Source organism: Culex quinquefasciatus, chromosome 1 (assembly GCF_015732765.1).
Source record: "Culex quinquefasciatus strain JHB chromosome 1, VPISU_Cqui_1.0_pri_paternal, whole genome shotgun sequence".
NCBI classification, from domain to species: domain Eukaryota; kingdom Metazoa; phylum Arthropoda; class Insecta; order Diptera; family Culicidae; genus Culex; species Culex quinquefasciatus.
In genome coordinates, this window is record NC_051861.1 from 132353808 (window position 1) to 132381638 (window position 27831).

At 37.6% G+C, this 27831-nt stretch overlaps 3 protein-coding genes across 3 annotated transcripts in view; 2 read left to right on the forward strand and 1 right to left on the reverse strand.

Annotated features, from left to right (window-relative positions):
- The first annotated feature begins 524 nt into the window (after positions 1–524).
- On the forward strand, positions 525–1369 carry LOC6052274 (exosome complex component RRP46). The gene is made up of 2 exons (XM_001868531.2): positions 525–719; positions 775–1369. Exons 1-2 carry the CDS (start codon positions 626–628, stop codon positions 1332–1334), a joined length of 654 nt encoding a protein of 217 aa, XP_001868566.2. The 5' UTR covers positions 525–625; the 3' UTR covers positions 1335–1369.
- A 241-nt stretch (positions 1370–1610) lies between these two features.
- LOC6052276 (proteoglycan 4) overlaps positions 1611–27831 on the reverse strand; it is a 176572-nt gene continuing 150351 nt past the window's right edge. The window contains exons 3-5 of the mRNA XM_038249224.1: positions 15704–15818; positions 4259–4419; positions 1611–4202 (exon numbers count right to left, since the gene is read on the reverse strand). Of these exons, the coding sequence (XP_038105152.1) occupies positions 2479–4202; positions 4259–4419; positions 15704–15818 (2000 nt within the window). The 3' untranslated portion in view covers positions 1611–2478. The remainder of the gene's footprint in view (positions 4203–4258; positions 4420–15703; positions 15819–27831) is intronic.
- On the forward strand, positions 4881–6659 carry LOC6052277 (probable 4-coumarate--CoA ligase 3). Its single transcript, XM_001868529.2, has 2 exons — positions 4881–5505; positions 5561–6659. Exons 1-2 carry the CDS (start codon positions 4964–4966, stop codon positions 6639–6641), a joined length of 1623 nt encoding a protein of 540 aa, XP_001868564.2. The 5' UTR covers positions 4881–4963; the 3' UTR covers positions 6642–6659.

The following is a 27831-nucleotide window of genomic DNA, read 5'->3' on the forward strand; positions in this document are numbered from 1 at the left end:
AGATAGAACTTTAATTTTTTAATGCATTTTTCAACCAACCAATGATTGGAAATGCTTTCTGGGAGTCTTGGATTTTTTTTGGAAAATCTTGAAATTTTTTGGATTTTTTCGAATTTTGCTCAACTTCTGGTACAAAATCTTGGAAGATCGAACTTTTTATGCATCTTCCAACCAACAAATGATTGGAAATGCTTTCTGGGAGTCTTGGGAACATATTCCCGTAATAATACGAGCGAATATTTTACAGAAATCGTTTGAAGAAATATGTGATTTTTTTGAATTTTGCTCAAACTTTTTTTTTAGATACCCAAAACGCATAAGTAAAATTTTGCTTATTCGATTTTTTATAAGTCACGATTTCCAGAAAGGACCGTCTACCGATTATGGCCAGCCCTTTTTCAGTTTGGAGTTTAGCTAGTTCCCACGCTGACATGCAGGTGGCTCCGCGAACGCCAAACGTTTTCTCTTTCGTCGAATCACCCCTTTCTCTCTGTCCCGCACGAACTGTCAAACCGGCGCGCTCGCGTGCTGCCGATGTTGGTAAACAAAGTTCAGACGTGTTTTTGGCTGCTCGTGCTTAAATGGTTTGATTCGAATTTTGAAAATTTAAAAATTACGTGCAAAAATGATTGTCGACGAAAGTAAAGACTCGCTGAGGCCAATGTTTTGCGAGCTCAACATTTTAACCCGTTCCGACGGTTCCGCGATGCTGACTCAGGGTAGGTTGAGTGCGGTTTCAAAATGGTCCATCAAACTAAAAAAAATCAATTTCAGGTGAAACCGCCGTCACCGCGTCCGTAAACGGTCCCGTCGAGGTCAAGCTGCAGCACATGAACGTGGAAAAGTCCTACGTGGAGATTCACTTCCGGCCGCGGTCCGGAATGGGCAGCGTGAACGACCGGCTGCTGGAAAACCTCATCCGGAACACGTACGAATCGGCGCTGCTGACGGCGTTGCACCCGCGCACGGCCGTCTCCATCCAGATCCAGGAGATGCAGGACCGCGGCGGGCTGGTCGCGTGCGCCATCAATGCCGTGTGTTTGGCCTTGATTGACTGTGGCATCGAGATGAAGTACCTGGTGGCGGCCGTTCACAGCGTTCTGGACGAGGAGGGGGAAATTACGCTGGATCCGGACGAGCTGCGGGCCAAGGATGCGCGGGCGCGGTTTACGTTCGTGTTTGAAAATACGTCGCGGAATACGGTCTCGATTTATACGCACGGGAAGTTCACCTCGGAACAGTACCACCGGGCGCTCCGAATGAGCACGGATGCCGTGGGGAGGGTGTTTGACTTTTATCGGGACATTGTGGCCAAGCAGCAGAATGTGTTGTGATTTTGAATAAAATTGAGTTATTTACTGGATTAAAACGAGTTTTTTTCTTTTTTGCATCTGTCAAATTTTTAGAAACGCTAACGCTAATGCTCATTGGAAGTGTCAGTTTAATACTAACGCTCTCGTAATTTTAATGTGTTTATCCTATTTTTTACGCGAAAATTAAATCGAAAATTGGATCCAACATTTTTGACAGTTCTAACAAGCGTTAGCATGAGCGTTTCTTCATCACAAGCACTGGAAATTTCTTTCTAAAAAAATTTACGAGCAACGTTAATTTTTTGTTTATTTTATTTTTATTAAAATCATCTTCTTATACGATACATTACTTACAATCTAAACCACGAATGGTTTACACGTGCGAAAGAATTTTTTGACAAAGAACTTGTTTGCTCTTTTTGCGTAATTTGCTGCCTCACCGCTTCATGATATTTTGTTTTTATTTTGCTTGCTAAACCGACAAATGACAAACAAAGAATCGTAGGTTGTGCTTTGTTGCTGCGTAGTTTAAAGTCGAGCCCCTTTTCGCCTACTTTAATTTTATGTTCTCTTATCAATTTGTTGGCAACGAGTTTCCTTCATCTGTTTTGTTTTGTTTTCTACTGATTTTGTTCGTTATGCTAATATTTTTTGTTTGTAACTTGTGTGAAAAATGTGAGTGTGTGAGTAATGCTTTGCTTGGTTTTAATTTTCGAACGATATTATGATTAAAACTGTGGCTGTTAAAAGACGCTCAAAGCTGAAATTTTCTAAGACCAAAGCGCCAACTTTATTTTTGTTTGTTTAAAATGAACGCCAAAAACGTCAAAATCAGTACGCCATTGTTCTCTCTACATTCTAAAGCGCTGACTGCTTGTGTGCTAGTTGCAAGAAATGGGAGGTTGTTGTCTATTGTTTTCTTGATTTTTACTAGTAAAGTTCTATGAGACTTCGAATTTCAATTGTTTCTATTCTGTTCTGAACGTGAAAGAGAGAAAGGGGGAAAGAATGAAGTATTTTGTTTCTGTCTACTATTTCTGCCTACACGCCTGCTATGCTTCTGTGAGTGTATGAAATGTCATCGTATGCGCGACGAGCTGTCAAGCTGTTTGACAGCTGGACTCCAAACAAAACTAACGCTTGCTCAACGGCGCCGGCGTTCGCCTCAACCGAGAATCTTTTTGATGTAGTTGTTCCGGTTGTTGTGCATTTCCGATTTGGACAGCGAGCGGTGCCGGTTCGGCTTGTACGGCTGGTAGTTTTCAATGTTGGAGAACTTGTTGTTGTTGTTGTGTTCGGCGGAGTCGTGGTGGTTGTGCTCCTCGTCGGAGCCCTCTTCGGCGTCGTTTTCGCTTTGTTGCTCGTGATCGTGTTGTTGTTCTTCGCTGGATGACGGTTCCACGTGGGGAGCGGATGTTGTCGTTGGCGCTGGTGTTGTTGTTGTTGTAGGTGCAGCTGTTGAAGAAGGAACGACCACGGTAGTTGTTGTAATGGCTACTTGTGTTGTTGAGGAGGAAACTTCCTGTGTAGTTGTAGCGTTGTGACCGGAAGTAGTTTCGACAGCGGTGGTTGTTTCCGGTTTCACCGTTGTTTGTTCCGCAGAGATGAACGGTCGAGTCGTAATGCTCAGAGTGCCGATTTTAGACGTCAGCTCATGGTCATCGAAGGTGATCTCCACGATCTGGTGACCTGCGGTTGATTCTTCCACTGGAGCTTCCGTAGACGGCTTGTCGTTGTGCTCGATCAGCTGAACGTCATTCTCCGAAACCGAGCTTGTTTCTTCGTGCAGTGTTGTGCTTGTTTGTTTCGGAGCCACCGAACTGCTCGGTTGTGTGGCTTCGGATGCTTCCGATGTCGATTCCGCAGTTGTCGTCGTCTCGTGATCGTGAACCTTTGTCGAGGTGAATCGTGCCTTCACCAGTAACATTGGCGGGATGAAGTGATCTCCTACGGAGGCAATCTCCTTCTTTGGAGTGGTTGGTAGAACGTGGCTGGAAGCCGTGCTGCTGGTTGTCGGTTCCTGAGTTGTCGTTGTTGGCGGTTCAGTCGTGGAAAGCTCCGTAGTGGCGGTTATTGCAACTTCCGAAGATGCTTCGCTGTCAGTTGCTCGTCGCAACCTCGAGTCTACCGTGGTGCTTTCCGTTTGCGCAGCTTCGCTGGTCGTCGCTGGTTCACCTTCCGTGGACGAACTTCCCGCTACTCCAATTGTTGAACTTTCGTCTGAATCACCCTCTGTAGGCTTGACAGCTTGCTGAACAATGTCAATCGGTTGTGTTTCCGTCTCATCCGGCTGATCACCCATCATGAGCTCCTCATCGTCGTCCGCTTTCTTGTCACTCTTGCTTCCATACTTGTCTTTCTTCTCGAACAACGGCGAGTACTTCTTTCCACCAGTCGACTTCTTGCCTTCCTTCTCCTGCTCGCCGCCAAACCGAACTTCCGCTTCTTCGCTGTGCAACGACTGATCGTTCTGCATCAAGTCCGCTAGGTTGAACTTGTTGATCACGTTCTTGACGGTGTCCTCAATCTGGTTCGGATTCACGTCGATGTTGTTGTCCTCGTCGTTGTTCGACACCACGGTCAGAATGTCGTGCTCCAGAATCTGCGGCGGTGGTGTTGGTTTCTTCACCTGCTCCTTGGCCGCGTCCTCCAGCGGAAGCTGATTGTTCTCGGTGGCGGCGATCTGCGCCAGTGCCGGATCCTCTTCCTGCTCGCTGCACTGCAGCTGCTGCAGAATCGTGTCCCGGTCCAGCTTACCCTGGCAGGACATGTGCTTGGTGCCCTGTTCGCCGCAGTCCCGCGACAGCTGGACCGCTCCGCTGTCCGACATGTACTGCACGGTCAGCGACGGCATCGACGTGATGGTACAGTCCGTGGCCCAGGTTGGAACTAAAAAGAGAGTTTCGATTAGCTTACGCTACTGTTTTGAGGTTATGTTCAACTACCAGGCAGCTCGCACAGGAAGGCGGCCGTTTCCGGTCCACCGCAGCGCAGCGCGTGCCAGCGGAAGTCCCGCACCGGGTCTACGACGGCGCAAAGCGGAGTCTCCATCGCGGGGAGTGATTCGGCCCAGTATCCGCTCGCGGGGTCCAACGTTTTGGCGTTGCTGAAATGAGAGTTTTATCGATCAAAGCAGGCTGGGTTTCGTTTTCAAAAGACAGTTGACAGTTGAAAGTGAACGTTCGGCGCGGAAGTGTGAGTGTGATTGAGTTGTGCTGGAATCGGTTGGCGGAATCCGGAAAAGGACACGACGAAAGTGGACATGGGGTCAGTGGGAGGTTGGGAGGTTAATGGTTTGGCAGCGATGGTGCTGCGTCCGGAATGTCGTATCTTAAGGAGGTGCATGGCAAAGTTTTGCTGGGTCGTAAAAAAAAACTTTTCGCCTACTTTGACCACCGTGACGCCACGTGGGTTGGGGTAAATGATCGAAATATTAATTATGAGCTTCAATTCAATTAGAGGGGGACCACATTTTTATGGAGTTTCTTTTGGCAACAAAAAAGTTTCGATATAATCTCGTTCCGGGCCAACGCAACAACTGTCTTCTGGAGTTTGCACTGATAAGATAACAACAAGCGCACGATAAAATCTGCGCTAATATAAACAAGTCACTTGCGCTCCGTGCAATTTAGTTTAGTTCCGTAGCCAGGATGTTCCACACGTACGATTCACAGGCCAAGCTGTGGCTGTCCCGCCACCCTCCGGCTCCGTTCAAAGCCAAGACGGGCCTGGGTCAGCTGATTTTGGACGTCCTCGGAAAGATCTCACCGTCCAAAGTGATCCAGCTGGACACGGACACCGGCGTGCTGCTGACCGCGGAAGAACTCCGTCTGCGGATCGTTCGTGTAGCGCAGAACTTGTCCGGGCTGGGATTCCGGCGTGGGGACATGGCGGCCGTGGCCTGCTCCAACAGCGAGAACCTGGCCCCGTTGGCGCTGGGACTCATGGTGGCGGGAGTGCCGTTTATCGCCCTGCCCACGGTCGGCTTCAACGGCGATGATCTGGGCCACTTGATGGGACTGGTGCAGCCCAAGCTGGTTATCTGCGACGATGCGGTGTACAAACAGGTGCTCGACGGGGCTGGCAAGGCTTTGAAGATGAAGCCCGTTATCTTTGCCGTCGAGAGCGAGCGGGAGAACGTCCGCAAGGTCGAAGAACTGCTGCAGGGCACGGGTACCGAGGGCGATTTTACGTGAGTACTTGAGATGCAACTGAGTGCGTTCGCGCTTCTTGACGGTATCGTTTAGTCCGCAGACCCATGGAGACATGCAGAACTCGGTCGGTATGATCCTTTGTACTTCGGGGACTACCGGACGACCCAAGGGAGTCTGCGTTTCGCAGGCCTCGATCGCGATCGTCCTGAGTCGTCCGGTCAAACCAGCTCCCGAAGGCGACCTAAACCTAACCTACAGTCCACTGTACTGGGGCACGGGACTCTTCGCCTTGCTCAACTCCGTCAGTACGGGCATAACCCGGGCCATCTCCCGGAATCCCTTCAGCGAGGATCACTTCTTCGACGCGTTGGCCAAATACCATCCAACGCACTTTTTCACCCCACCTTCCCACGCAGTTCTCCTGCTGAACCATCCAAGATCCGCTAACGCGGACTTCAGCAGTCTGCGAAGCTGGAGTCTCAGCGGAAGTATCGTGTCGGCCAAGTTGCGGCAATCGCTAGAGGCGCGACTCCCGAACGGACGGACCGTAAACAATTACGCCTCTTCGGAGCTGGGACTGATCGCGATGGACATGATCAAGCAGAAGCCGGAAGCGGTCGGACAGTTGATGCCCCATCTGGACGCGAAGGTCGTCGATGAGCTGGGAGCGGCGGTGGGTTGTGGCGAGCAGGGTGAGCTGTTGATCCGTACGGGTTCGATCCCGTTTATGGGATATTACAACGATGAGCAGGCTACGCGGGAGTTGATTGACGCCGACGGCTGGATCCGTACTGGGGACATTGGATATCTGGACGAGGACGGGTTCGTGTACTTGGTGGACCGCAAGAAGGACGTGGTCAAGTACCGTGGGTACCAGATGTCTCCGGTGGATCTGGAGAAGGTCATCGAGGGGATCGAAGGGGTCAAACAGGTCTGCGTGGTTGGGGTTCCGGAAATGGACGGAACGTCCGATTTGCCTGCGGCAGTGGTCGTGAAGGCGGAGGGAAGCAACATCACGGAAGAGGAGCTGATTGGTGCGTATGAAGGGCAAGTTTCCGACCATAAACGGCTACGAGGTGGGGTCTTCTTTTGGGAAGAACTCCCGCTGACCGCTACCGGAAAAGTGATCCGAAGAAAGGTTCGAGATATGCTGATTGAAGCTGTTAATAAATAATTTAAAGATTGAATAAAACAAAGCAAATTCGCGTTTTTTGTGATCGAAGTAGACGCCAATCAGTCTGCCTAAATCGACGCCATCTTGTTAAAAAAAAAACAAATGCGGAAGGCACCTACTGCTTTGATTTATTACGTCAATTTAAACTGTGCAAAAAATAATATCCCTTGACTCTGGATGTCCAAATAATTAAATTTTACTTTATTTACATTTTTAACTTCATTTTTTATTAAATCACAATCAAATGAAACCGTTGAAAAAGAATGAGGCTAGAACAGGGTGGTCACTCAAGTCGGGAAATCGTGAAAATGTCGGGAATTCGCTAAAATCCACATAAAATCGGGGAAAAGTCGGGAATTTGTGAGCATACCATCTTGAAAAAATCTAATTCTTGAATAATTTCGTAATTTTTTTTACAATTTTCAAATTAAATTCACTCAATTGGGTACTAAAGCCCTAGTCAATTTTTATCTGCAACGGTAAAAAACACGATCAAAAACCATTTCTGATCACTTTTTTTCATTTTAATGCAAAAAAAATGACTTGACAACATTTTTTCGATGGATCAACTATGGTCCCCTTGGAACGAGCTGTCAAGTAGGAACTTTTCTGTCAAGAAGGACCGCGAGGTTAATTTTTTAAAAATTGATTGAAAAATCCATTTTAAACTCTTTGTGGTCGTACACTTTTTCGCTGTAAACATTAATATCAGCAATCTAAGCTTCATTTTAGGACCCAATTCTTCTTTAGTAACTTAATTTGAATTTAGGGTTCCTTTCCTATTTGAGAATGAGAAGATTTTTTTAAAACATTAAAAATCCTAATAAACACTGGATGTATTTCTCCCTGTTTTTTTTTTTATATTTTTACAGGAATCAAAAGTTAATTTTTTATTTTTTTTTGTTTATCAAACATTACCCTTGTTCTTACTCTGACTTAAAACAACAACAAAGTTAATGAATAACTGATTTAAAAATTGAGCCTAATTTTAACGATAATGGCTTGCATAAACGTAGTATTCTGTTTCATTTTATAACATCGATTAAATATTTGAAAAAAAAAGATTCAAACTTGAGTTTGGCAATGTTTTTTTTTAATTTTCAATTGTTGAACAAAATTCATTAAGTGTTTCAATTTTTTTTTTCTAAATGATTCCCTCAAACTTTTTTGTGAGTATGGGTAAATTACTCTACATAAAGCTTAATTTTCAGTTGTCGAAAAACTTAAAGAGTAAAAATCCATTCGTTGTTCGTTCTGAATAAAAAAAATTATATTCTTTTTTTGCGTTTTAAAAACATGAAAAATATTGAATTTGCAAAAATAAACCAGCCAATTTTGGTTTAAGTTATTGCAAATATGTTAAAAGAATTTGTTCTTCCAAACATTTTACATAAAATAAGTGTTAAAATATAGAATCCTGTCAAACTTTTTTTTTTTCATTGGAAAAAATATAAAGCAGTTTAATACTGACAACTATATAAATGATCATTAATTCAAAAATTCAATAAATAATAAAATTTAAAAGAAAACTTAGCAAAAACATGTTTTAACAAGTTCCTAGATATTTTCTTAATTTAAAATAATATCACCAAACATGTTTTAAATTAAGAAATATTTTTTTTAATTCAGTTATTTTTAACTTTTTGTCATTTCCAGTTGACACGAAGTATCAAAAACTATACTTTTGGCAATCTTAAAAATAAGCATTGAAATCATAAATTTTATTGCGCTTTCGGTTATTTTTCAAAGACGAATTGTATATGTTTCTAATTTGAATCAAAATAATTAGTGCTTCCTTTTTTAGTTTTTTTAAAGGAATTTGTTGTTAAATTTCTTTTTTACGAAAATTGTCAATAGTTTTATTTTTTTTAAATTCATTTAGATTTTTTTGATGGTTGATGTTGACTTTTTACAAAGAATTTTTTGTTTGAAATCATTCTTTAGATAAGAAATGCCTACTTTTTGAGATTCTGGAAAAGTTGGGAAAAAGTCGGGAATTTCAAATTGGGATTTGAGTGGTCACCCTGGGTTAGAACCATGAGCCACCCCTCACGCAAAGCCTACTGCCACAGAGAGAAAAACGTGTGATGGATTGCGCAGCTGGGAAAGGGCGCCTAACCTCAAAATACTTTGGTGTCGTTAACTTTAACGCGCCGGCTCGCGGTTTCCGAGCAATTTCCAGCTTTATTAATTCATTATCTGTGGGAGCAGCCACTTTGGCAAGTCCTTGCTTTTTTTGTTGGCGTAAATTTACTCAGACAAATGAGTCCAATTTCGTTCCGTTTATCTCTATTAAAAAAAAGGGAATAACGTCCAAAAATTCAACCCTTTTGATTTACAACTTCAAGCTCCGATCTGAAATCATTTCTTATCGAGTCATAAATCAAACTTCAACTAAAATCAAACTCCACCGGAAAGTGTCCATTAATCTTCGACATTTCGTTTCCACCGAAATCTCGCAAATTAATTTCAGACGGATTCCGAACGCGTTCTATCTCCGTTTTTCCCGTCAATTTTCACTCGCTCAGAATCAGACAGAGGGGGAAAAAAAGTCCTCGCAACCCCTTTTTCGTTCGCCAAATTTCCATATGAATTGAACTGTAATTAATTCAAAGCATCCTTGGATCCGCCAGGGGCCATCCATTCATTCGCAGCCCGTCAGTGTTGAGGAGGAAATTTTAGCCCTGCTGCGATATGGATTTCCTCCTTCATTTGCATTTTGTGTCGCACCCCTCCCGGTTTTGGCACCGCCTACCTTGATCCGGAAAAACTCCCCCGATTTTGTCCGGAAATTCGAGTGTGTGTTTCTGGTTGAAAAGGTAGGCGAGTTTTTTAAATTGATTTATGATTTTTTCATTTTTGGAAACCTTGCATATTTTTGATTTATTCTGTAAAAATATCAGTTTTAATTTAAAAAAATGTTTTTGTGTCGAAAATGAAACATACGCCCTTTCAAAAACCCCGCCTAGAATATAGAAAGTGGAAATTGAATTTTGAAACTTTCACTTTTTCGGCCAATCCACACCCGGAGCACACGGAATAGAACCGGGGGATTGTTCTGGCATGAAATTGGTGCTTGAAATTTGCATAAAGACGTGTTTGTAAAGGGTGTACCACCCATCCCCCCCCCACCCCCTCCCACCGTGCGAAAAACTTTTGGGCAGGGAGTAAAAGTTGTTCTTGCAAATTTCAGTGGGCGTCGTTTTTTGCACTCCCGACTGCGTGTCTGTGTACGTGGAAGGCAATTTTCCCCATAACAATCGGGGCACTATTTGTAGGTTCGAATTTGAAGTGAAGAGATTGGCAAAGTAACAGGTTCTCGCTGAGAAGGATGAGTTGCGCGCTGAGGGATAGGAAGGAATTGTTCGAGAAGAAAATTGCTTAAGAAAACTTGGGAGAGTTGAGCTAACAAAGTTATCACAGTTATCGATGGGCTGGACGGTAGTTCTTGTGGCTTGAAGGAAAATATTAGGAAATACAGGAAAATTTCAATCAAAATACAAGAAAACAACAAGAAAATAACGAAAAAATACAAGAAATATAAAACGAAACGAAAAGAAAAATACAAACAAAAATAAAAGAAAAGTACAAGAAAAATAAAAGAAAAGTAGAAAAAAAAATACAAGAAAAATTCGAGGAATGTACAAGAAACCCACAAGAAAATTACAAGAAAAGTACAAGAAAAATACAGGAAAATTACAAGAAAAATACAGGAAAAATACATGAACATTACTAGAAAAATACAAGCAAAATACAAGAAAAATATAAGAAAAATACAAGAAAAATACAAGAAAAATACAAGCAAAATACAAGAAAAGTACAAGAAAAATACAAGAAAACAACAAGAAAACTACAAGAAAAACACAAGAACACAACAAGGAAACCACAAGAAAAATACAAGAAAAATACAAGAAAAAAACAAGGAAAATACTAGAAAAATACAAGAAAAGCACAAGAAAAATACAAGAATAATACAAGAAAAATACAAGAAAAATAAAAGAAAAATACAGGAAAAATACAAGAAAATACAAGAATACTACAGGGAAAATAAAAGAATACTACAGGAAAATTACAAGAAAATACGAGAATACTACAGGGAACATACAAGAATACTACAGGAAAATTACAAGAAAAATACAAGAAAAATACGAGGAAACGACAAGAAAAACTACAACAAAAAAACAGGAAAACTACTAGATAACTACTAGAACACTAAAAGAAAAATACAAGAAAAATTTAAGAAATTTACAAGAAAAGTACAAGAAAAATACAAGTTAAACTAAAAGAAAATACAAGAAAAATACGAGAGAAATACAAGCAAAATACAAGAACACAACAAGAAAACCACAAGAAAAATACAAGAAAACGTCAAGAAAACGACAAGAAAAATACAAGAAAAATACAAGAAAAATACAAGAAAAGTACAAGAAAAATACAACAAAACAACAAGAAAGAATACAGGAAAAATACAAGAAAACTACAAGAAAATACAAGAAAACTACAAGAAAATACAAGAATACTGCAGGGAAAATACAAGAAAAATAGAAGAAAGATACGAGGAAACGACAAGAAAAACTACAAAAAACAAGGATAATACAGGAAAAATACAAGATAACTACTAAAAATCTAAATGAAAAATACAAGAAAAATTTAAGAAATTTACAAGAAAAATTCAAGAAATATACAAGAAATATACAAGAAAAGTACAAGAAAAATACAAGGTAAACTACAAGAAAATACAAGAAAAATAGAAGAGAAATACAAGAAAAATAAAAGAACAATACAAGAAAAATATAAGATAACTTACAAGAAAAATACAAGATAACTACAAGAAAAATACAAGGAACATACCAGAAAACTACAAAAAAAATTTAAGAAAAACACAAGAAAAATATTAGAAAACTACAAGGAACCTACAGGAAAACTACATGATAGCAACAAGAATAATACAAGAAAACTATAAGAATAATACAAAAATGGAAGAAAATGACATGATAATTACAAGAAAAATACAAACAAAACAAGAAAAAGTAGTAAAACTAAAAAAACTGAAATACAAAAAACTGGAATACAATAAGAATAGCACCAGTCACAAGTCAATTAAATGAATTATTAAATTAGTATTCAACTTTGCAAAGTCCATTGGAGAGAAAAAAAAATCCCCCAGATGCTGCTCCTAAAAATTGTTGCTCCTCTTCCTTCAACGAATCATTAAAAAAAGCAACAACAAAAAAACTGAACTAAACATTAAACTTTTTTCCCCAGCGGACGGACAGCAAACTCAGACAAAATATAATAAAGAGCCGTGTCGAAATGCACGGAGGAGTAAGAAAAAAATCCCAACAGATTTTCCAACAAAGCTGCCACCGGAAACAGCTTATTAAAAAGTGGTTCCTATGGAAAGTTCCAAACAGGGGAAAAGGGGTTGGTCATAGCAGGCGCGGAATTAATCACGATGCAAAGTGGTTTTCCATCCCACCTCGCCTCACCCCCCACTCGATCTAGTCGCCACTAGCTTAAAAGTGGCTCTTGGCCTGCTCTGATCGTGGCCAACTAGGATGCTGCGAGAGAAAAAAAAAACGTAATCAAGCGCGGTTCTTTGAACATATCACTATTTACTCGGGGATATTTTTTATTTATTCTAGCTTTTTTCTTCTCACAAACGAATTATGAACGTGGTGCATCCCGTGTCGACTGCTGAGAGGAAGCAGTTTAATTATTGTAACGATAATTATAAAGTTTAAGCGCGCGCCAGGCGGGCAGGGATGACGGGCGAGTGGGGGGTTGGAAAAACTGCTCAACCGGATGGAAAATGCTTTTGATGCACTCTGAATGTGCGGTGGAGAGCTTTTTCTTTTGCCTCACCCAGGAATGAATAGAAGAACTAAACTGCAAATAATGAATGTTGGCAAGTGGTCGTCGCTTTGAGTGGGAAGAAAAGCATGCTTTGAAATGTGTGCAAACTTGTTCAAATAAACACACTTTTAGTGGAAATTTAAATTCGAGTAACATGAATGTGGGCAAGCTGATTTATTTTATCAAATTATGTACTTAACTTGTGCAACGCATCCAATTAACAATAATTGTATCATTTTCCTATCGTATCAATTACCATGGCGCACTTATTGCCACTGCAAATAACGACCAGAACACATAAAAATGTATATTTTCTGGTTTGCCGCCACCGGCGTGCACCAATTAGTCGCCATTTTCCGGGTAATCGCATTAAAAGTTGAACCGAATTGATAAATGTACACAAACTGATGCTTTTGCCTCTTTTTTTGTAACATTTTTTTTTATATCGATATCATGCACGCCCGCAAACGAAACAGCTTTTGAATTGGCTCAATAGAGTGGGTGAAATACGCTTATCACGGATTTTCAGCCACATTTCGCAGGGGAAAATTTTTAATTACTCACTGACATAGATAAATGACACGATTTTTAAATATATTTAAAAATAAAAATTTTAACAATTTTGTCAATTGAGTCAATTTAGTCAATTTAGTCAATTTAGTCAATTTAGTCAATTTTGTCAATTTTGTCAATTTTGTCAATTTTGTCAATTTTGTCAATTTTGTCAATCTTGTCAATTTTGTCAATTTTGTCAATTTTGTCAATTTTGTCAATTTTGTCAATTTTGTAAATTTTGTAAATTTTGTCAATTTCGTCAATTTTGTCAATTTTGTCAATTTTGTCAATTTTGTAAATTTTGTAAATTTTGTCAATTTTGTAAATTTTGTCAATTTTGTAAATTTTGTCAATTTTGTCAATTTTGTCAATTTTGTCAATTTTGTCAATTTTGTCAATTTTGTCAATTTTGTCAATTTTGTCAATTTTGTCAATTTTGTCAATTTTGTCAATTTTGTAAATTTTGTCAATTTTGTCAATTTTGTCAATTTTGTCAATTTTGTCAATTTTGTCAATTGAGTCAATTTAGTCAATTTAGTCAATTTAGTCAATTTTGTCAATTTTGTCAATTTTGTCAATTTTGTCAATTTTGTCAATTTTGTCAATTTTGTCAATCTTGTCAATTTTGTCAATTTTGTCAATTTTGTCAATTTTGTCAATTTCGTCAATTTTGTCAATTTTGTCAATTTTGTAAATTTTGTAAATTTTGTCAATTTTGTAAATTTTGTCAATTTTGTCAATTTTGTCAATTTTGTCAATTTTGTCAATTTTGTCAATTTTGTCAATTTTGTAAATTTTGTCAATTTTGTCAATTTTGTCAATTTTGTCAATTTTGTCAATTTTGTAAATTTTGTCAATTTTGTCAATTTTGTCAATTTTGTAAATTTTGTAAATTTTGTAAATTTTGTAAATTTTGTAAATTTTGTAAATTTTGTAAATTTTGTAAATTTTGTAAATTTTGTAAATTTTGTAAATTTTGTAAATTTTGTAAATTTTGTCAATTTTGTCAATTTTGTCAATTTTGTTAATTTTGTCAATTTTGTCAATTTTGTCAATTTTGTCAATTTTGTCAATTTTGTCAATTTTGTCAATTTTGTCAATTTTGTCAATTTTGTCAATTTTGTCAATTTTGTCAATTTTGTCAATTTTGTCAATTTTGTCAATTTTGTCAATTTTGTCAATTTTGTCAATTTTGTCAATTTTGTCAATTTTGCCAATTTTGTCAATTTTGTCAATTTTGTCAATTTTGTCAATTTTGTCAATTTTGTCAATTTTGTCAATTTTGTCAATTTTGTCAATTTTGTCAATTTTGTCAATTTTGTCAATTTTGTCAATTTTGTCAATTTTGTCAATTTTGTCAATTTTGTCAATTTTGTCAATTTTGTCAATTTTGTCAATTTTGTCAATTTTGTCAATTTTGTCAATTTTGTCAATTTTGTCAATTTTGTCAATTTTGTCAATTTTGTCAATTTTGTCAATTTTGTCAATTTTGTCAATTTTGTCATTTTTGACAATTTTGACAATTTTGTAAATTTTGTAAATTTTGACAATTTTGTCAATTTTGACAATTTTGTCAATTTTGTCAATTTTGTCAATTTTGTCAATTTTGTCAATTTTGTCAATTTTGTCAATTTTGTCAATTTTGTCAATTTTGTCAATTTTGTCAATTTTGTCAATCTTGTCAATCTTGTCAATTTTGTCAATTTTGTCAATTTTGTCAATTTTGTCAATTTTGTCAATTTTGTAAATTTTGTAAATTTTGTCAATTTCGTCAATTTTGTCAATTTTGTCAATTTTGTCAATTTTGTAAATTTTGTAAATTTTGTCAATTTTGTCAATTTTGTAAATTTTGTCAATTTTGTCAATTTTGTCAATTTTGTCAATTTTGTCAATTTTGTCAATTTTGTCATTTTTGACATTTTTGACAATTTTGTAAATTTTGTAAATTTTTACAATTTTGACAATTTTGACAATTTTGTCAATTTTGACAATTTTGTCAATTTTGTCAATTTTGTCAATTTTGTCAATTTTGTCAATTTTGTCAATTTTGTCAATTTTGTCAATTTTGTCAATTTTGTCAATTTTGTCAATTTTGTCAATTTTGACAATTTTGTCAATTTTGCCAATTTTGATAATTTTGCCAATTTTGTCAATTTTGTCAATTTTGTCAATTTTGTCAATTTGTCAGTTTTGACAATTTTCATCGAAATTTTGTCAGTTTGGACAATTTTTATCGAAATTTTGACTTTTTTCGTCAATTTGTCTGTGACACATTACACGTAACTCCAAATTAATGACACGAAAATAACACCTCGATAAAAATGAATCCAGCATCTGGTGTGTCGTCGCGCTGATGGCTGGCATTCATCCGGAAAAGTGAAATGCACTTTTTTCCAAAAAAAAAGTTCCCCGAATTTAATCAAAAGTAATGAGCTCTGGCCCGCGGGTGCGACAATCACAGATTAAAATCATTAAATTACACTTTTGATGGAAGGCCCATTGTGAATAAAATTTCCATAAATGTGATTCTTCGAAATTTGCGCTTAAATTAAAGTTCGCAGCATTCATTTTTAAAAGCAAAAACCCCTGCAACTATGCAATCGCCGTGCGCCACCTGTTGGTCAGTAGTTGAACCCTTTTTGTGAACTTACGTCCAGGTGAATCGGGCCGAATTTTCCGGTCGCATCAGGCCAATCCAGACCGGGTTCGTTACGTCCAGCTCCTTCAGGAAGGCCCGGGCTGCGTCGAACTGCACGCCGTTATCGACTGGAAAAAAGGAGGGGGAAAAAGAAGATTAAAGGTTAACTCGAGGGAGCTTTAAGCTTAAGGTTGTGTGTGAGGAAGGAAATGTTTGAAGTACTTTTTGAGGCAGGTGTGAGTTTATTTCTTTTGTGAAACGTTAAGAGGGAATTATTATAAGCGGATTTAGATCGTTATGTAAAATTTCCATCAAAGAGTTTCGAGGTGAGAAATTCGTAGAAATACTTTTTGTTTTGACACATGCCAAGTTTAGCTTTGAACTTGTTTCAGGAAATTTGTTTCATTTTTTCTTATCAATTAATGAAAAGCACGCTAAACGAGCTTCTTTCAATTAAAGTTTAAATTAATCAGCTCCGTTGTGTCCCACCTTGGATCCAACAAATCAAACAAAGCAGGCCCGGAGAGTTTGTCTTCTCATCGAATTACGCCATCGTCGCCTACTTGTCTTTCCGAAGTTGCTTCGCCGACATCCTCTAGAGCCAATAAGCAGTTGTTTTCCCGACCCGGCTTCTTCTCCAGGAACTCATCACAGTAGGCGGGCCCGCAATCGTCCTCGTCGTCGTCGTCGCCGTTTGTTGTTGTTTACCCAACTGTTGTTAACAAGACTTAAACTTAATTGTTTTTCACTGAAAACGACGTCATTGAACTCTAGAGTGGGGTGGCAGCCCAGGATTTCCACGAAAAACCCGCCAAATTTTCCGCTACTCCCCGGACACGAAGAAGCCAGCGCCGTCTTTGGGCAAAGTTTATTTACTCTGGAAATTTGATACTGCCGTTTAAGGTGGTGTGGCAGTGGTGTGCGGGTCTCCTTAATTGCTTTTTCGCGAACTAATTAAAATGTCGTGAGCGAATTTCCCGCCGTGTCTTCATGGCTTCCTTCGATTAGTGTGCCGTGAGATGGTTTTGTTTGGCTTTGCTGCCCACTGGAGATTTAACGTCTTAGTAGGCAGTGGTGAGTTGGCGATGGATTGTGGAACCTTACAAATGTTTTCTAAAAAAAACTGTCTCAAAAATCATCTGCCGTGGTTTCGAAACCACAAATTTCACGACTTAATTTCTCCCAACGCCTACTGAGACTCCCCCCAAGCAAATCCAATTAAAAACCTTCCAGGCGCAAAAGGATCTGCCCCATTCACTGCCAACGGCGTGGGTTGATTTGAGCAATAATCACGCCCGAGTTGGCACCACCACCACCAACCTTGGCGGAACAAAAACGCGATTGCGGTGTGCACCCTCCATTGTCGAGCTCGGCAGACTGGAAGTCCTCGAGGAAGTTCGCTGCTCAACACAAACTTTGAAATTTGGTAACCCTAATAAACTGGCTTCCACTATTTGCCGACCAAATTTTGAGGGCCCGGGTCCATTTCAACCAACCACCCCTCGAGAGTCCCTTGAGTCAACAGCCTTTCCAACAGCAGAGGATGATGACGTGGGTTTTGGGTACATATTTGCCCGATGCACACTGCATAACTTCCACCTGGGAGGAGGGAGCGGGAGGGAAGACAAAGTGCATGCAATTTCAGGTGAGCTTCAAATTAAGTCAGAAAGTGACAGCTGCTGCTGCTGCTGCATCCTAGCAGGTCTTAGTAGACTCTGGTCGGAAGGGTGATTAATTGGTCTCCTGCGACGACGCGCTTTCTTGTCACGTGGCATGCTGGGATGGTATGATGGAGCATGATTACGGTGGGAATTGATGGGTCATAATATGGCTCTGTTGTCGAAAATGCATTGCAATAGTTTACAGTAGATCGATGATCTAAACAAAAAATAAAATAAAATTGTCAAAATTGTAAAAATTGACAAAATTGTCAAAATTGCCAAATTGTTGAAAAATTGTCTAAATTGACAAAAATTACAAAACTATCGTTAATATTTAGATCGACGATCTATCTCGATTTAGATCTCAGATCTTAATAATAAATATCCATAAATAATAAATAACTTGATTTTTAAAGTTATTCTCTCAAAAGCCGACATTAAGACATTTATTAAGCTCAAGGTTTCACTAGCTTTTCCTCCTCAACACGACGTACGGCCCACTAGTGTGAATTACGATGATCCTAGTTCATGCTACCAATAAGGCAGAACAATTCTGCAGTAATCCGGAGGCCAATCAGACAGAGCGTCTCATTTGAAAATTCATACGATTCCGACGTCATTGTTAAGCGTACGGAGCGGTTGATTGCAACTTTGCGTTCGAGTTGTTGAATCCCTTTTCAAATTTAGATACACGGAAAAAAATCAATTCTAGTTTTAGTTGATTTTGGCTTTTTCATGAAAAAATAATTTAAAACATGATTTAACGATACTTTTCAAATATTTTCGTACACTTAATTTTTCAGTGCTCAAATCGAACGTGGTAGCTTGTAAAACGCAGCATAATAAATTGACGGTGTCTTAAAATGAAATATCAATTTGAAATCAATTTGAAAATTGTCAAAATTATAAAAAACTGTCACAATTTACAAAAAATTGTCAAAATTGTCAAAATTGTCAAAATTGTCAAAATTGTCAAAATTGTCAAAATTGTCAAAATTGTCAAAATTGCCAAAATTGTCAAAATTGTCAATATTATTAATATTGTCGAAATTGACAAAATATTCGACAGTGTCAAAATTGACAAAATTGTCAAAATTGTCAAATTGTCAAAATTGTCAAAATTGTAAAAATTGTAAAAATTGTAAAAATTGTAAAAATTGTAAAAATTGTAAAAATTGTAAAAATTGTAAAAATTGTAAAAATTGTAAAAATTGTAAAAATTGAAAAAAATGTAAAAATTGTCAAAATTGTCAAAATTGTCAAAATAGTCAAAATAGTCAAAATTGTCAAAATTGACAAAATTGACAAAATTGACAAAATTGACAAAATTGACAAAATTGACAAAATTGACAAAATTGACAAAATTGACAAAATTTACAAAATTTACAAAATTGACAAAATTGACAAAATTTACAAAATTGATAAAATATACAAAATTGACAAAATTGACAAAATTGACAAAATTGACAAAATTGACAAAATTGACAAAATTGACAAAATTGACAAAATTGACAAAATTGACAAAATTGACAAAATTGACAAAATTGACAAAATTGACAAAATTTACAAAATTGACAAAATTGACAAAATTATTAATATTTTTGAAATTGACAAAATATTCAAAAGTGTAAAAATTGAAAAAAATGTCAAAATTGTAAAAATTGTAAAAATTGTGAAAATTGAAAAAAGGAAAAAATTTAAAAATTGTAAAAATTGTAAAAATTGTAAAAATAATAAAAAATGTAAAAATTGTAAAAAATGTAAAAATTGTCAAAATTGTAAAAATTGTAATGTTCAATGTTTGGCCCTTCTAAAATGTTAGTCTTGATTTAAAAAAAAAAATACTTTTTTCGAAAAGATCGGAAAATTTCACGATTGTTTCATGTTTTAACATTGAAAATCGGACCATTAGTTGCTGAGATATCGACATGAGAAAATAGTGGGTTTTTTGGGTGAGACTTAGAAAACTTCAATTTTCGAGTTTCTTTTTGTTTAAGCCGCTGTATCTCAGCAACCAGAGGTCCAATCTTCAATGTCTCTTAGACAATTTTATAACACATTTTCTAAACTTCTCAAAAAAAAAAAAAAAAAATATTTTTCGGAATGGTCACTCATGGTCACTATTTTTTAAAATCGAAAAACTGCAAATATTTCGCTAAAATCAAACTTTCGTTGGCTATATCTTGAAAACAGAGCCTTTTATCAAAAAATCTGTAAGGTACTTTTCGATTGGTAATTCAATTTTACATTAAAAAATTACGTCAAATTTGTTTTTGCATGAAATTAAGATTTTTTACAGAAATCACTATTTTTTCAAAAAGTTAAGGCGCCAGATTTTTTGACCATGTTTCTCTATGGCTCAAAAGTTGCGGGTTTTTGTCCCCTAAAAAAAAAATCTCGAAAATCAAAAAAAATGGTATTTTGGGAAATTGAGTTTTTGTGAAAAAAATGTTAATTAAAAAATCGGCAATTTTTTTTCCGTGTACCTATTTTTTTCTCAATAGTCCTCAACAATACCTACAACTTTGCCCAAGACACCAAATTGATCAGAAAATTAATTCAAAAGTTACAGATATTATAATATTTACGTACCGTTTTTGTATGGACAGCTGCCAAAATTGTATGGAGACTTGTATGGGTGAACCAGAGACACAAAATAGCTTCTTTGGTCATAGGGAAGGCCCCACAAAGTTTGAGTCAAATAAAAAAAATACAAAAAATAAAAATGGTCGAAATCCGATTTCATAGAGAGTTGCTCAATTCTAAAAATTGTAAAAAAATGTCAAAATTGTCAAAATTGTTAAAATTGACAGAATTGTTAAAATTGACAGAATTGTGAAAATTGACAAAATTGACAGAATTGACAAAATTGTCAAAATTGTCAAATTTGTCAAATTTGTCAAATTTGTCAAAATTGTCAAAATTTTCAAAATTGTCAAAAATGCCAAAATAGTCAAAATTGTCAAAACTGTTAAAACTGTCAAAACTGGCAAAACTGTTAAAATTTCCAAAATTGTCAAAATTGCCAAATTGTCAAAACTGATAAAATTGATAAAATTGATAAAATTGATAAAATTGATAAAATTGTTAAAATTGTCAAAAATGAACAAAATTACAAAATTGATACGATTTAGGATCAGCCATGTGCAAGTGGTACGATCGTTTTATTTTTTTTGTTATAAATAAAATTAAATTAAAAAAAAATCTTTGGAAGCCACACCGCGCCTGATCCGCTGAACGATCCGACCCATTCAGGCGAAAGTCGTTAGCCGGGGAAAGATGTTTTCACTTCACAGACGAATTGTGATTTGATATTCATAAACCCGTTCGCTCCTTCGGAACGGCGCGTCGGCATTCCGACGGATGAATGGCTAGATGATCCGTTACATGTACGGCGAGAATCGTTTGAATGAGAAGCGCTTTTCTATATGTGTATGCGCCGCCCACTCGTGAATGTGTAATTCGATTGAAATATGGTTCAAAGTTTGCTGGCTGTTGAGTAACAAGGTAAAGAAAGTGGGACCAGTCGTCGTCCGGTGGGTGGCCTACCGGAACAAAGAACCGCACGTGACCCAGTGCAAGAACTGCTTGCAGTTCGGTCACGGAACCAGTAACTGCCATCTCAAGCCCAGGTGCAGCAGCTGTGGGGGTCCCCACAGCACAGAAAAGTGCAAAGCAGAAGAAACGCAAGCCAAGAAGTGTGTCAACTGTTCTGGATCCCACGAGGGTCTGGACCGCAGCTGTCCCAAACGTGCGCAGTTCATCCAGTCGAGGCAGCAGGCGTCCAAGCCGAAGCCGCCAGCATGGAAGAAGGACAAACAGACTCCGGCAGGAGCCGTGTTCACCGCGGCGGATTTTCCTCCGCTACCTGGAGCGGTACCGGAAGAGAAACATCCTCGTCCCGCAGGAAGAAGTAGCGAAAATACTGGCACCGGCGCCGGTGCAACCCCGAAGGAGCAACAAGGTGAACGGATGCTGTACAGCGAGTCGGAGCTGTGGGCCATTTACCGCGAATACAGAGTTCGCTTGAGGCAGTGCAAGACACCCGAGGAACAGATTGACGTGATCGCACACTTGCTGACACATGGCACGAGAAAATGATCATCTGATTCAGTTACGTTTTTTTTTTATTATTTATTATTTGTTGTATTTTTGATCCTCGGTCCTAACCTGGTCGTAGCACCTAAAAGGACCTAATAAAAATAAGTTGTGAAGAAAAAAAAAAAAGTTTGCTGGCTCTCACCGGGGGTATGAATTTCTTATGTGACGCCGTGTGTGCTTTCACGTGTGAGGTTCGTCCTTCGCGTATTTTTGTCGGTGTTCAACAGCGGAAATGATGATGATGATTTACATGCACCGTGCAAAGTTGACTCTGTCTCGTTACATTTGCTGGTGGTCCTGCAACTGCAGTGGATATATTGTCTCTGAAGTGCAAACTATTACTTATTCAGGAAGCTCTCGATGCATTGCGAGGATTTTTGGCTTGTGAATAGCGGGAAGCACGGTAGGGAAAACTGAACAAAGTATAATTTGAAGTGATTACTCTGTGTCATTTAGCAATTAAGAAATAAGGAAGTTTTGAAAAAAAGAGATGGCGGTATGTCCACGCATCCCCCTGCCCTGTAGATTCTGTGAAATGTGATCCGTTCACAGAATCCACTCTGCGGTTAATGTGACGCAGTAGGCCTGGCCGCTTCTCGGGGATGCTTGAAGTCCACGCTGTTATGATGACAGTTTGAAGGAAAAAACTTTCCAAAAATATCATAAAATATCCGTCCACAGCATCAACATCGAAGTTTTCCATCCAACCACCGACATCGACACGGCAAATAAATAACAATACTTGGTTGATTTAATTAAACCCACCCGCACCCGCATACACGGTAAAAAAAGCCACCCCAAAACTCACCCACGTCACATACCCGCATTTTCGCTTGGTTCGGTCTGACAAAACAAATTTATTGCCGCCATTCATTTTGGTTTTTCCGTCGTCGTCGTCGTCGGCACCGCCAGCTGCGATCGGAAAATGGTGCGGCGGTGCAGTTGGTGCCAGATTTGAAGAGTGTTGTTGAGGTCCAGGTCAGACGAAAAGCTTAAAATCCAATAAACACGAGTTGCACGGAGGGAAATTCGCGTGACAAAGTTTTGTGTTACGTTCGCTTGAAGTTAACAACTTCTGACGCGAGTTTGAACAAAGTGACAGTCAATCAACTGTCAAAATCTGCACGGCAGAAAAAACGAGCGCCAATTTCGCGACTGTTAAACGCGACACTGGAATACTAATTAGCCTTTTCACAGCAGATCCAAGTTGGCGGAGCATTTTCCAGAGGAGGGTGGTGGAGAAGACAACACGACAGTATTTATTTACTCAATATTGTGGGGCAGAGGTTTTCCCGCGCGAGTTGCGGATGACTGCGCCGGGCCCTTTCCGGTGGGTGGAACTCCGGATCTGGCACAGGGCAGGGAGACGGGGTGACACGATGAATATGTGCGCTGATTGGGGATGATTAGAGGGCACCGCGGCAATGCCGGGTTTTGGTTTGGATTTAACAGTGCTGCCAGCCGGCAGATAATGAAGCCGGCGCTGCAGGTGACGTTGATTATCTGGTGCTGGCTCAGGTGAAAATTGAGCAGAACGGGACTGGGATTTACTTAATCGTCGTGCCATTGTGAGCGCGGTATTGTCTGACTGATGTTTCAATCGTGGCATTGTTCCGGAATTTTGTTTGAACTCTGTCAGTCGTATTATTCTTTCATCCATCTCAGTAGGCCGTTTTTCCAAACGCCCACCCTCCAGAAAGTACACGTGCTAACAAGATAATGATCAAAAGTCACAGCCTCCTTGGTTTCGCTTGCGTCAGCCGCTTCCACCACGTGTCGAGACGTCAAGAAGCCAAGCCGCGCACCGCCTACTTCAATGAGAAAATGATGTAAAATCATAGCTCATCTCATTATCTCATTTGCGTTTTCCTCGCTCCTCGCTCGTCGTCGGCAGTGAACCTTTTCCCTCCTCATTATCGCCCATCATTGGCTTGTTCCAGGCCGGGAGGCTGAAAATGGCGGAAAGAACGTCCTGATGCGATTAGAGCTGACTTGGTTGTATACCAGAATCAAGTCAAGTCGTCTGTCAGAGTCAGTGGTGCCAGCTCACGAAAGAAGGCAGGTCTTTTCTGTCGTCGTCGTGGTGTTCCCACTCCGCTTCTCTCTCTCAATACAATTAGGACTAATTACTGACATCCATCTTTCGGTGGTCGACAGTTCATTCTCGGGGTTTTCTTTGCTAAGGACATTCCGGGTTTGATCAATACGAAACCGGATCACACTTGCGGAACATTCGGTGAAGGTGACATTCTGTGGTCGTTGTGCTTTGTTGTCTTATTTCGTACGAATTCCATGATACTTAAAACCTTAAACCTTAAAAAAATAGTGCGAACAAAATGACTATATGACAAAAATGTCAAAGTTGTCAAAACATGACAAAAATTGTCAAAAATGACAAAAAAAAAGGTCACAAATGTCAAAATTGACAAAATTGACAAAATTGACAAAATTGACAAAATTGACAAAATTGACAAAATTGACAAAATTGACAAAATTGACAAAATTGACAAAATTGACAAAATTGACAAAATTGACAAAATTGACAAAATTGACAAAATTGACAAAATTGACAAAATTGACAAAATTGACAAAATTGACAAAATTGACAAAATTGACAAAATTGACAAAATTGACAAAATTGACAAAATTGACAAAATTGACAAAATTGACAAAATTGACAAAATTGACAAAATTGACAAAATTGTGAACATTGTCAAAATTGTCAAAATTGTCAACATTGTCAAAATTGTCAAAATTGTCAACATTGTCAAAATTGACAAAATTGACAAAATTGACAAAATTGACAAAATTGACAAAATTGACAAAATTGACAAAATTGACAAAATTGACAAAATTGACAAAATTGACAAAATTGACAAAATTGACAAAATTGACAAAATTGACAAAATTGACAAAATTGACAAAATTGACAAAATTGACAAAATTGACAAAATTGACAAAATTGACAAAATTGACAAAATTGACAAAATTGACAAAATTGACAAAATTGACAAAATTGACAAAATTGACAAAATTGACAAAATTGACAAAATTGTCGAAATCGTTAAAATTGACAAAATTGACAAAATTGTCGAAATCGTTAAAATTGACAAAATTGACAAAATGTCAATATTGACAAAATTGACAAAATTGTCAAAATTCTGAAAATTATCGATATTGTCGAAATTTACCCAATTTCGAAAGTGTCAAAATGACTTAAAAAATGCATTTTGGATTTCTAATCTTCATGTAAACTTCTCTCCGTGTTTATTTTCGTTAAAATGTCACTTTTGACAACCGTGCACATTCGTAACCCCTCACGACGCAAAAACTGCATGGCCTGCTGCTTTGTTTTGCGTGCGCAACAAGTGGCTCGTGTAATTGGATTGTCAATAAATTCTTGCACTTGACATGTGTGTGATCCTGGGTGACCCCGCCCTGCCCCCGCCTGACCTTGTTCTTTATCGCCCTTTTGCTGAAGGAAAGCAATTAATTTCCGGTCGGAAGACTGACTTGGGTGGAAAGTGGCTAACGAAGAAGCACGGTTTGTTTGTAGTGTTGCTACATTATTTAGGTGTTTGTTGTGGGGAAAACGGGGGGAATGTCAACAGAAAAAGTGGTTACTTTCTCCGGATAAACGAACGGATTACTCATACAAAGCATGTCATGTGGAGGGCTGTGTTTACCTTCTTGTCTATTGACGTTGACAGGCTTTCCCGGTGAGGCCGGATTAGGTTAGTTGATTGGCAAACTCCAAATGCAATTATTTCAAAATGGTTATTTTTAGCCCATCGTTCTATTGTTTCCCGAAAAAAAATCAATCGAACAATCCTCAGTTCATAAAAGTACACTAAATCCTTACCACAAGAAAAAAAACCCAATTTTCCTCTTACTTTCTACCCCACAAGCAATTTCAATTGCTTCATTTTATTCGGATGGCCTCTGCCCATCGTAGGAGGCCCTTTTTCGTTCGGCCCTTCGAAACAATGGGGGGAAAATCCGATAAAACTCCGGTACAATTGACCACCCGTGAGTATGTGTGCGTGTGTGGCTGTTATTTGTGTAACTTTGGCCACAATCAAAGTTGGAGCTCTCGAAAGCTTGGCAATTTTGGGGGGTCATTTGGTCGACACTTTGGTAACCCTTAACCGTTTTTAATCTCAAGCATTGTTTTTTTTAAAATAAATTATTACCTCATTGAACAAAATTTATGAAATCGTAAATACTGAAATCATGAATAGAATTAATGAAATCGTGATTACTGAAATCATGAATCAAATCCATGCAATCGTGAACTCTAAAATCATGAATAAAATTCATGAAATCGTGAAATCTAAAATCATGAATAAAATTCATGAAATCGTGAAAACTAAAATCATGAATAGAATTAATGGATTCGTGAATACTTAAATCATGAATAATATTCATGAAATCGTGAATACTAAAATCCATGAAATCGTGAATACTGAAATCATGAATGATATCCATGAAATTGACAATTCTGAAATCGTGAATAAAATCCATGAAATCTTAAATACTGAAATCCTGAATAAAATTCATGAAACCGTGAGTACTAAAATCTTGAATAAAATTCATGAAATCGTGCAATCATGAATAATATTCATGAAATCATGAATACTAAAATCAAGAATAAAATCCATGATATCGTGAATACTGAAATCATGAATGATATCCATGAAATTGACAATTCTGAAATCGTGAATAAAATCCATGAAATCGTGATTACTGAAATCATGAATGAAATTGACAATTCTGAAATCGTGAATAAAATCCATGAAATCGTGAATACTGAAATTATGAATAGAATTAATGAATTCGTGAATACTAAAATCATGAATTAAATTGATGAAATCGTGAATACTTAAATCTATATATATAAAAAATTTCGACGGTATTGTTCGAACGCGCATCAGTTGATAACGGAAAGTCGGATCGGAGCGCTCTTTGCTGCGTTGGGTTCATATAAGCCCAAGGAAGGTTCTTACGCTAAAGAGTGACAACTTTGGCCATTCCGGAACCGATTCCGGAAGATCTGCAGATTGTATGGGAAAAGTTGCGTAAAATCAAATTTTGATCACAGGAGGCTAAAAACGTCAAGAAGTGAAAAAATGACAAGACGAAGTTTGTCGGGGTTAGCTTGTCAAGAATAAAATCCATGAAATCGTGAATCTTGAAATCATGAATGAAATTGACAATTCTGAAATCGTGAATAAAATCCATGAAATCGTGAATATTGAAAACATGAATGAAATTCATGAAATTGACAATTCTGAAATCGTGAATAAAATCCATGAAATCGTGAATACTGAAATTATGAATAGAATTAATGAATTCGTGAATACTTAAATCATGAATTAAATTAATGAAATCGTGAACACTTAAATCAAGAATAAAATCCATAAAATCGTGAATCTTGAAATCATGAATGAAATCCATGAAATTGACAATTCTGAAATCCTGAATAAAATCCATGAAATCGTGAATCTTGAAATCATGAATGAAATTGACAATTCTGTAAACGTGAATAAAATCCATGAAATCGTGATTACTGGAATCATGAATGAAATTGACAATTCTGAAATCGTGAATAAAATCCATGAAATCGTGAATACTGAAATTATGAATAGAATTAATGAATTCGTGAATACTAAAATCATGAATTAAATTAATGAAATCGTGAACACTTAAATCAAGAATAAAATCCATGAAATCGTGAATCTTGAATTCATGAATGAAATCCATGAAATTGACAATTCTGAAATCCTGAATAAAATCCATGAAATCGTGAATCTTGAAATCATGAATGAAATTGACAATTCTGAAATCGTGAATAAAATCCATGAAATCGTGAATACTGAAAACATGAATAAAATCCATGAAATCGTGAATCTTGAAATCATGAATGAAATCCATGAAATTGACAATTCTGAAATCGTGAATAATGAAATCGTGAATACTGAAACTATGAATAGAATCAAAGAATTCGTGAATACTAAAATCATGAATTTAATTAATGAAATCGTGAATACTTAAGTCAAGAATAAAATTCATTAAATCGTGAATATTGAAATCATGAACAAAATTAATGAAATCAGGAATACTGAGCTCATGAATAAAATCCATAAAATCGTGAACACTTAAATCATGAATTTAAATTCATGAAATCGTGAATAACCTTGGAATTATCATGATTTTTTTAAATAACTTCTGGTCAATTCGTGACCAAAGTTCACAGATTAAAAATTCGTTTTTTCTTTGTTAAAATCATTTGTACATATTCTTCCAGAGGGTTAATCTAGTCCAACGTAAAATTCTCCTGGCAACCACCACCATCCAGATCGCTCCAGAACAATACGAT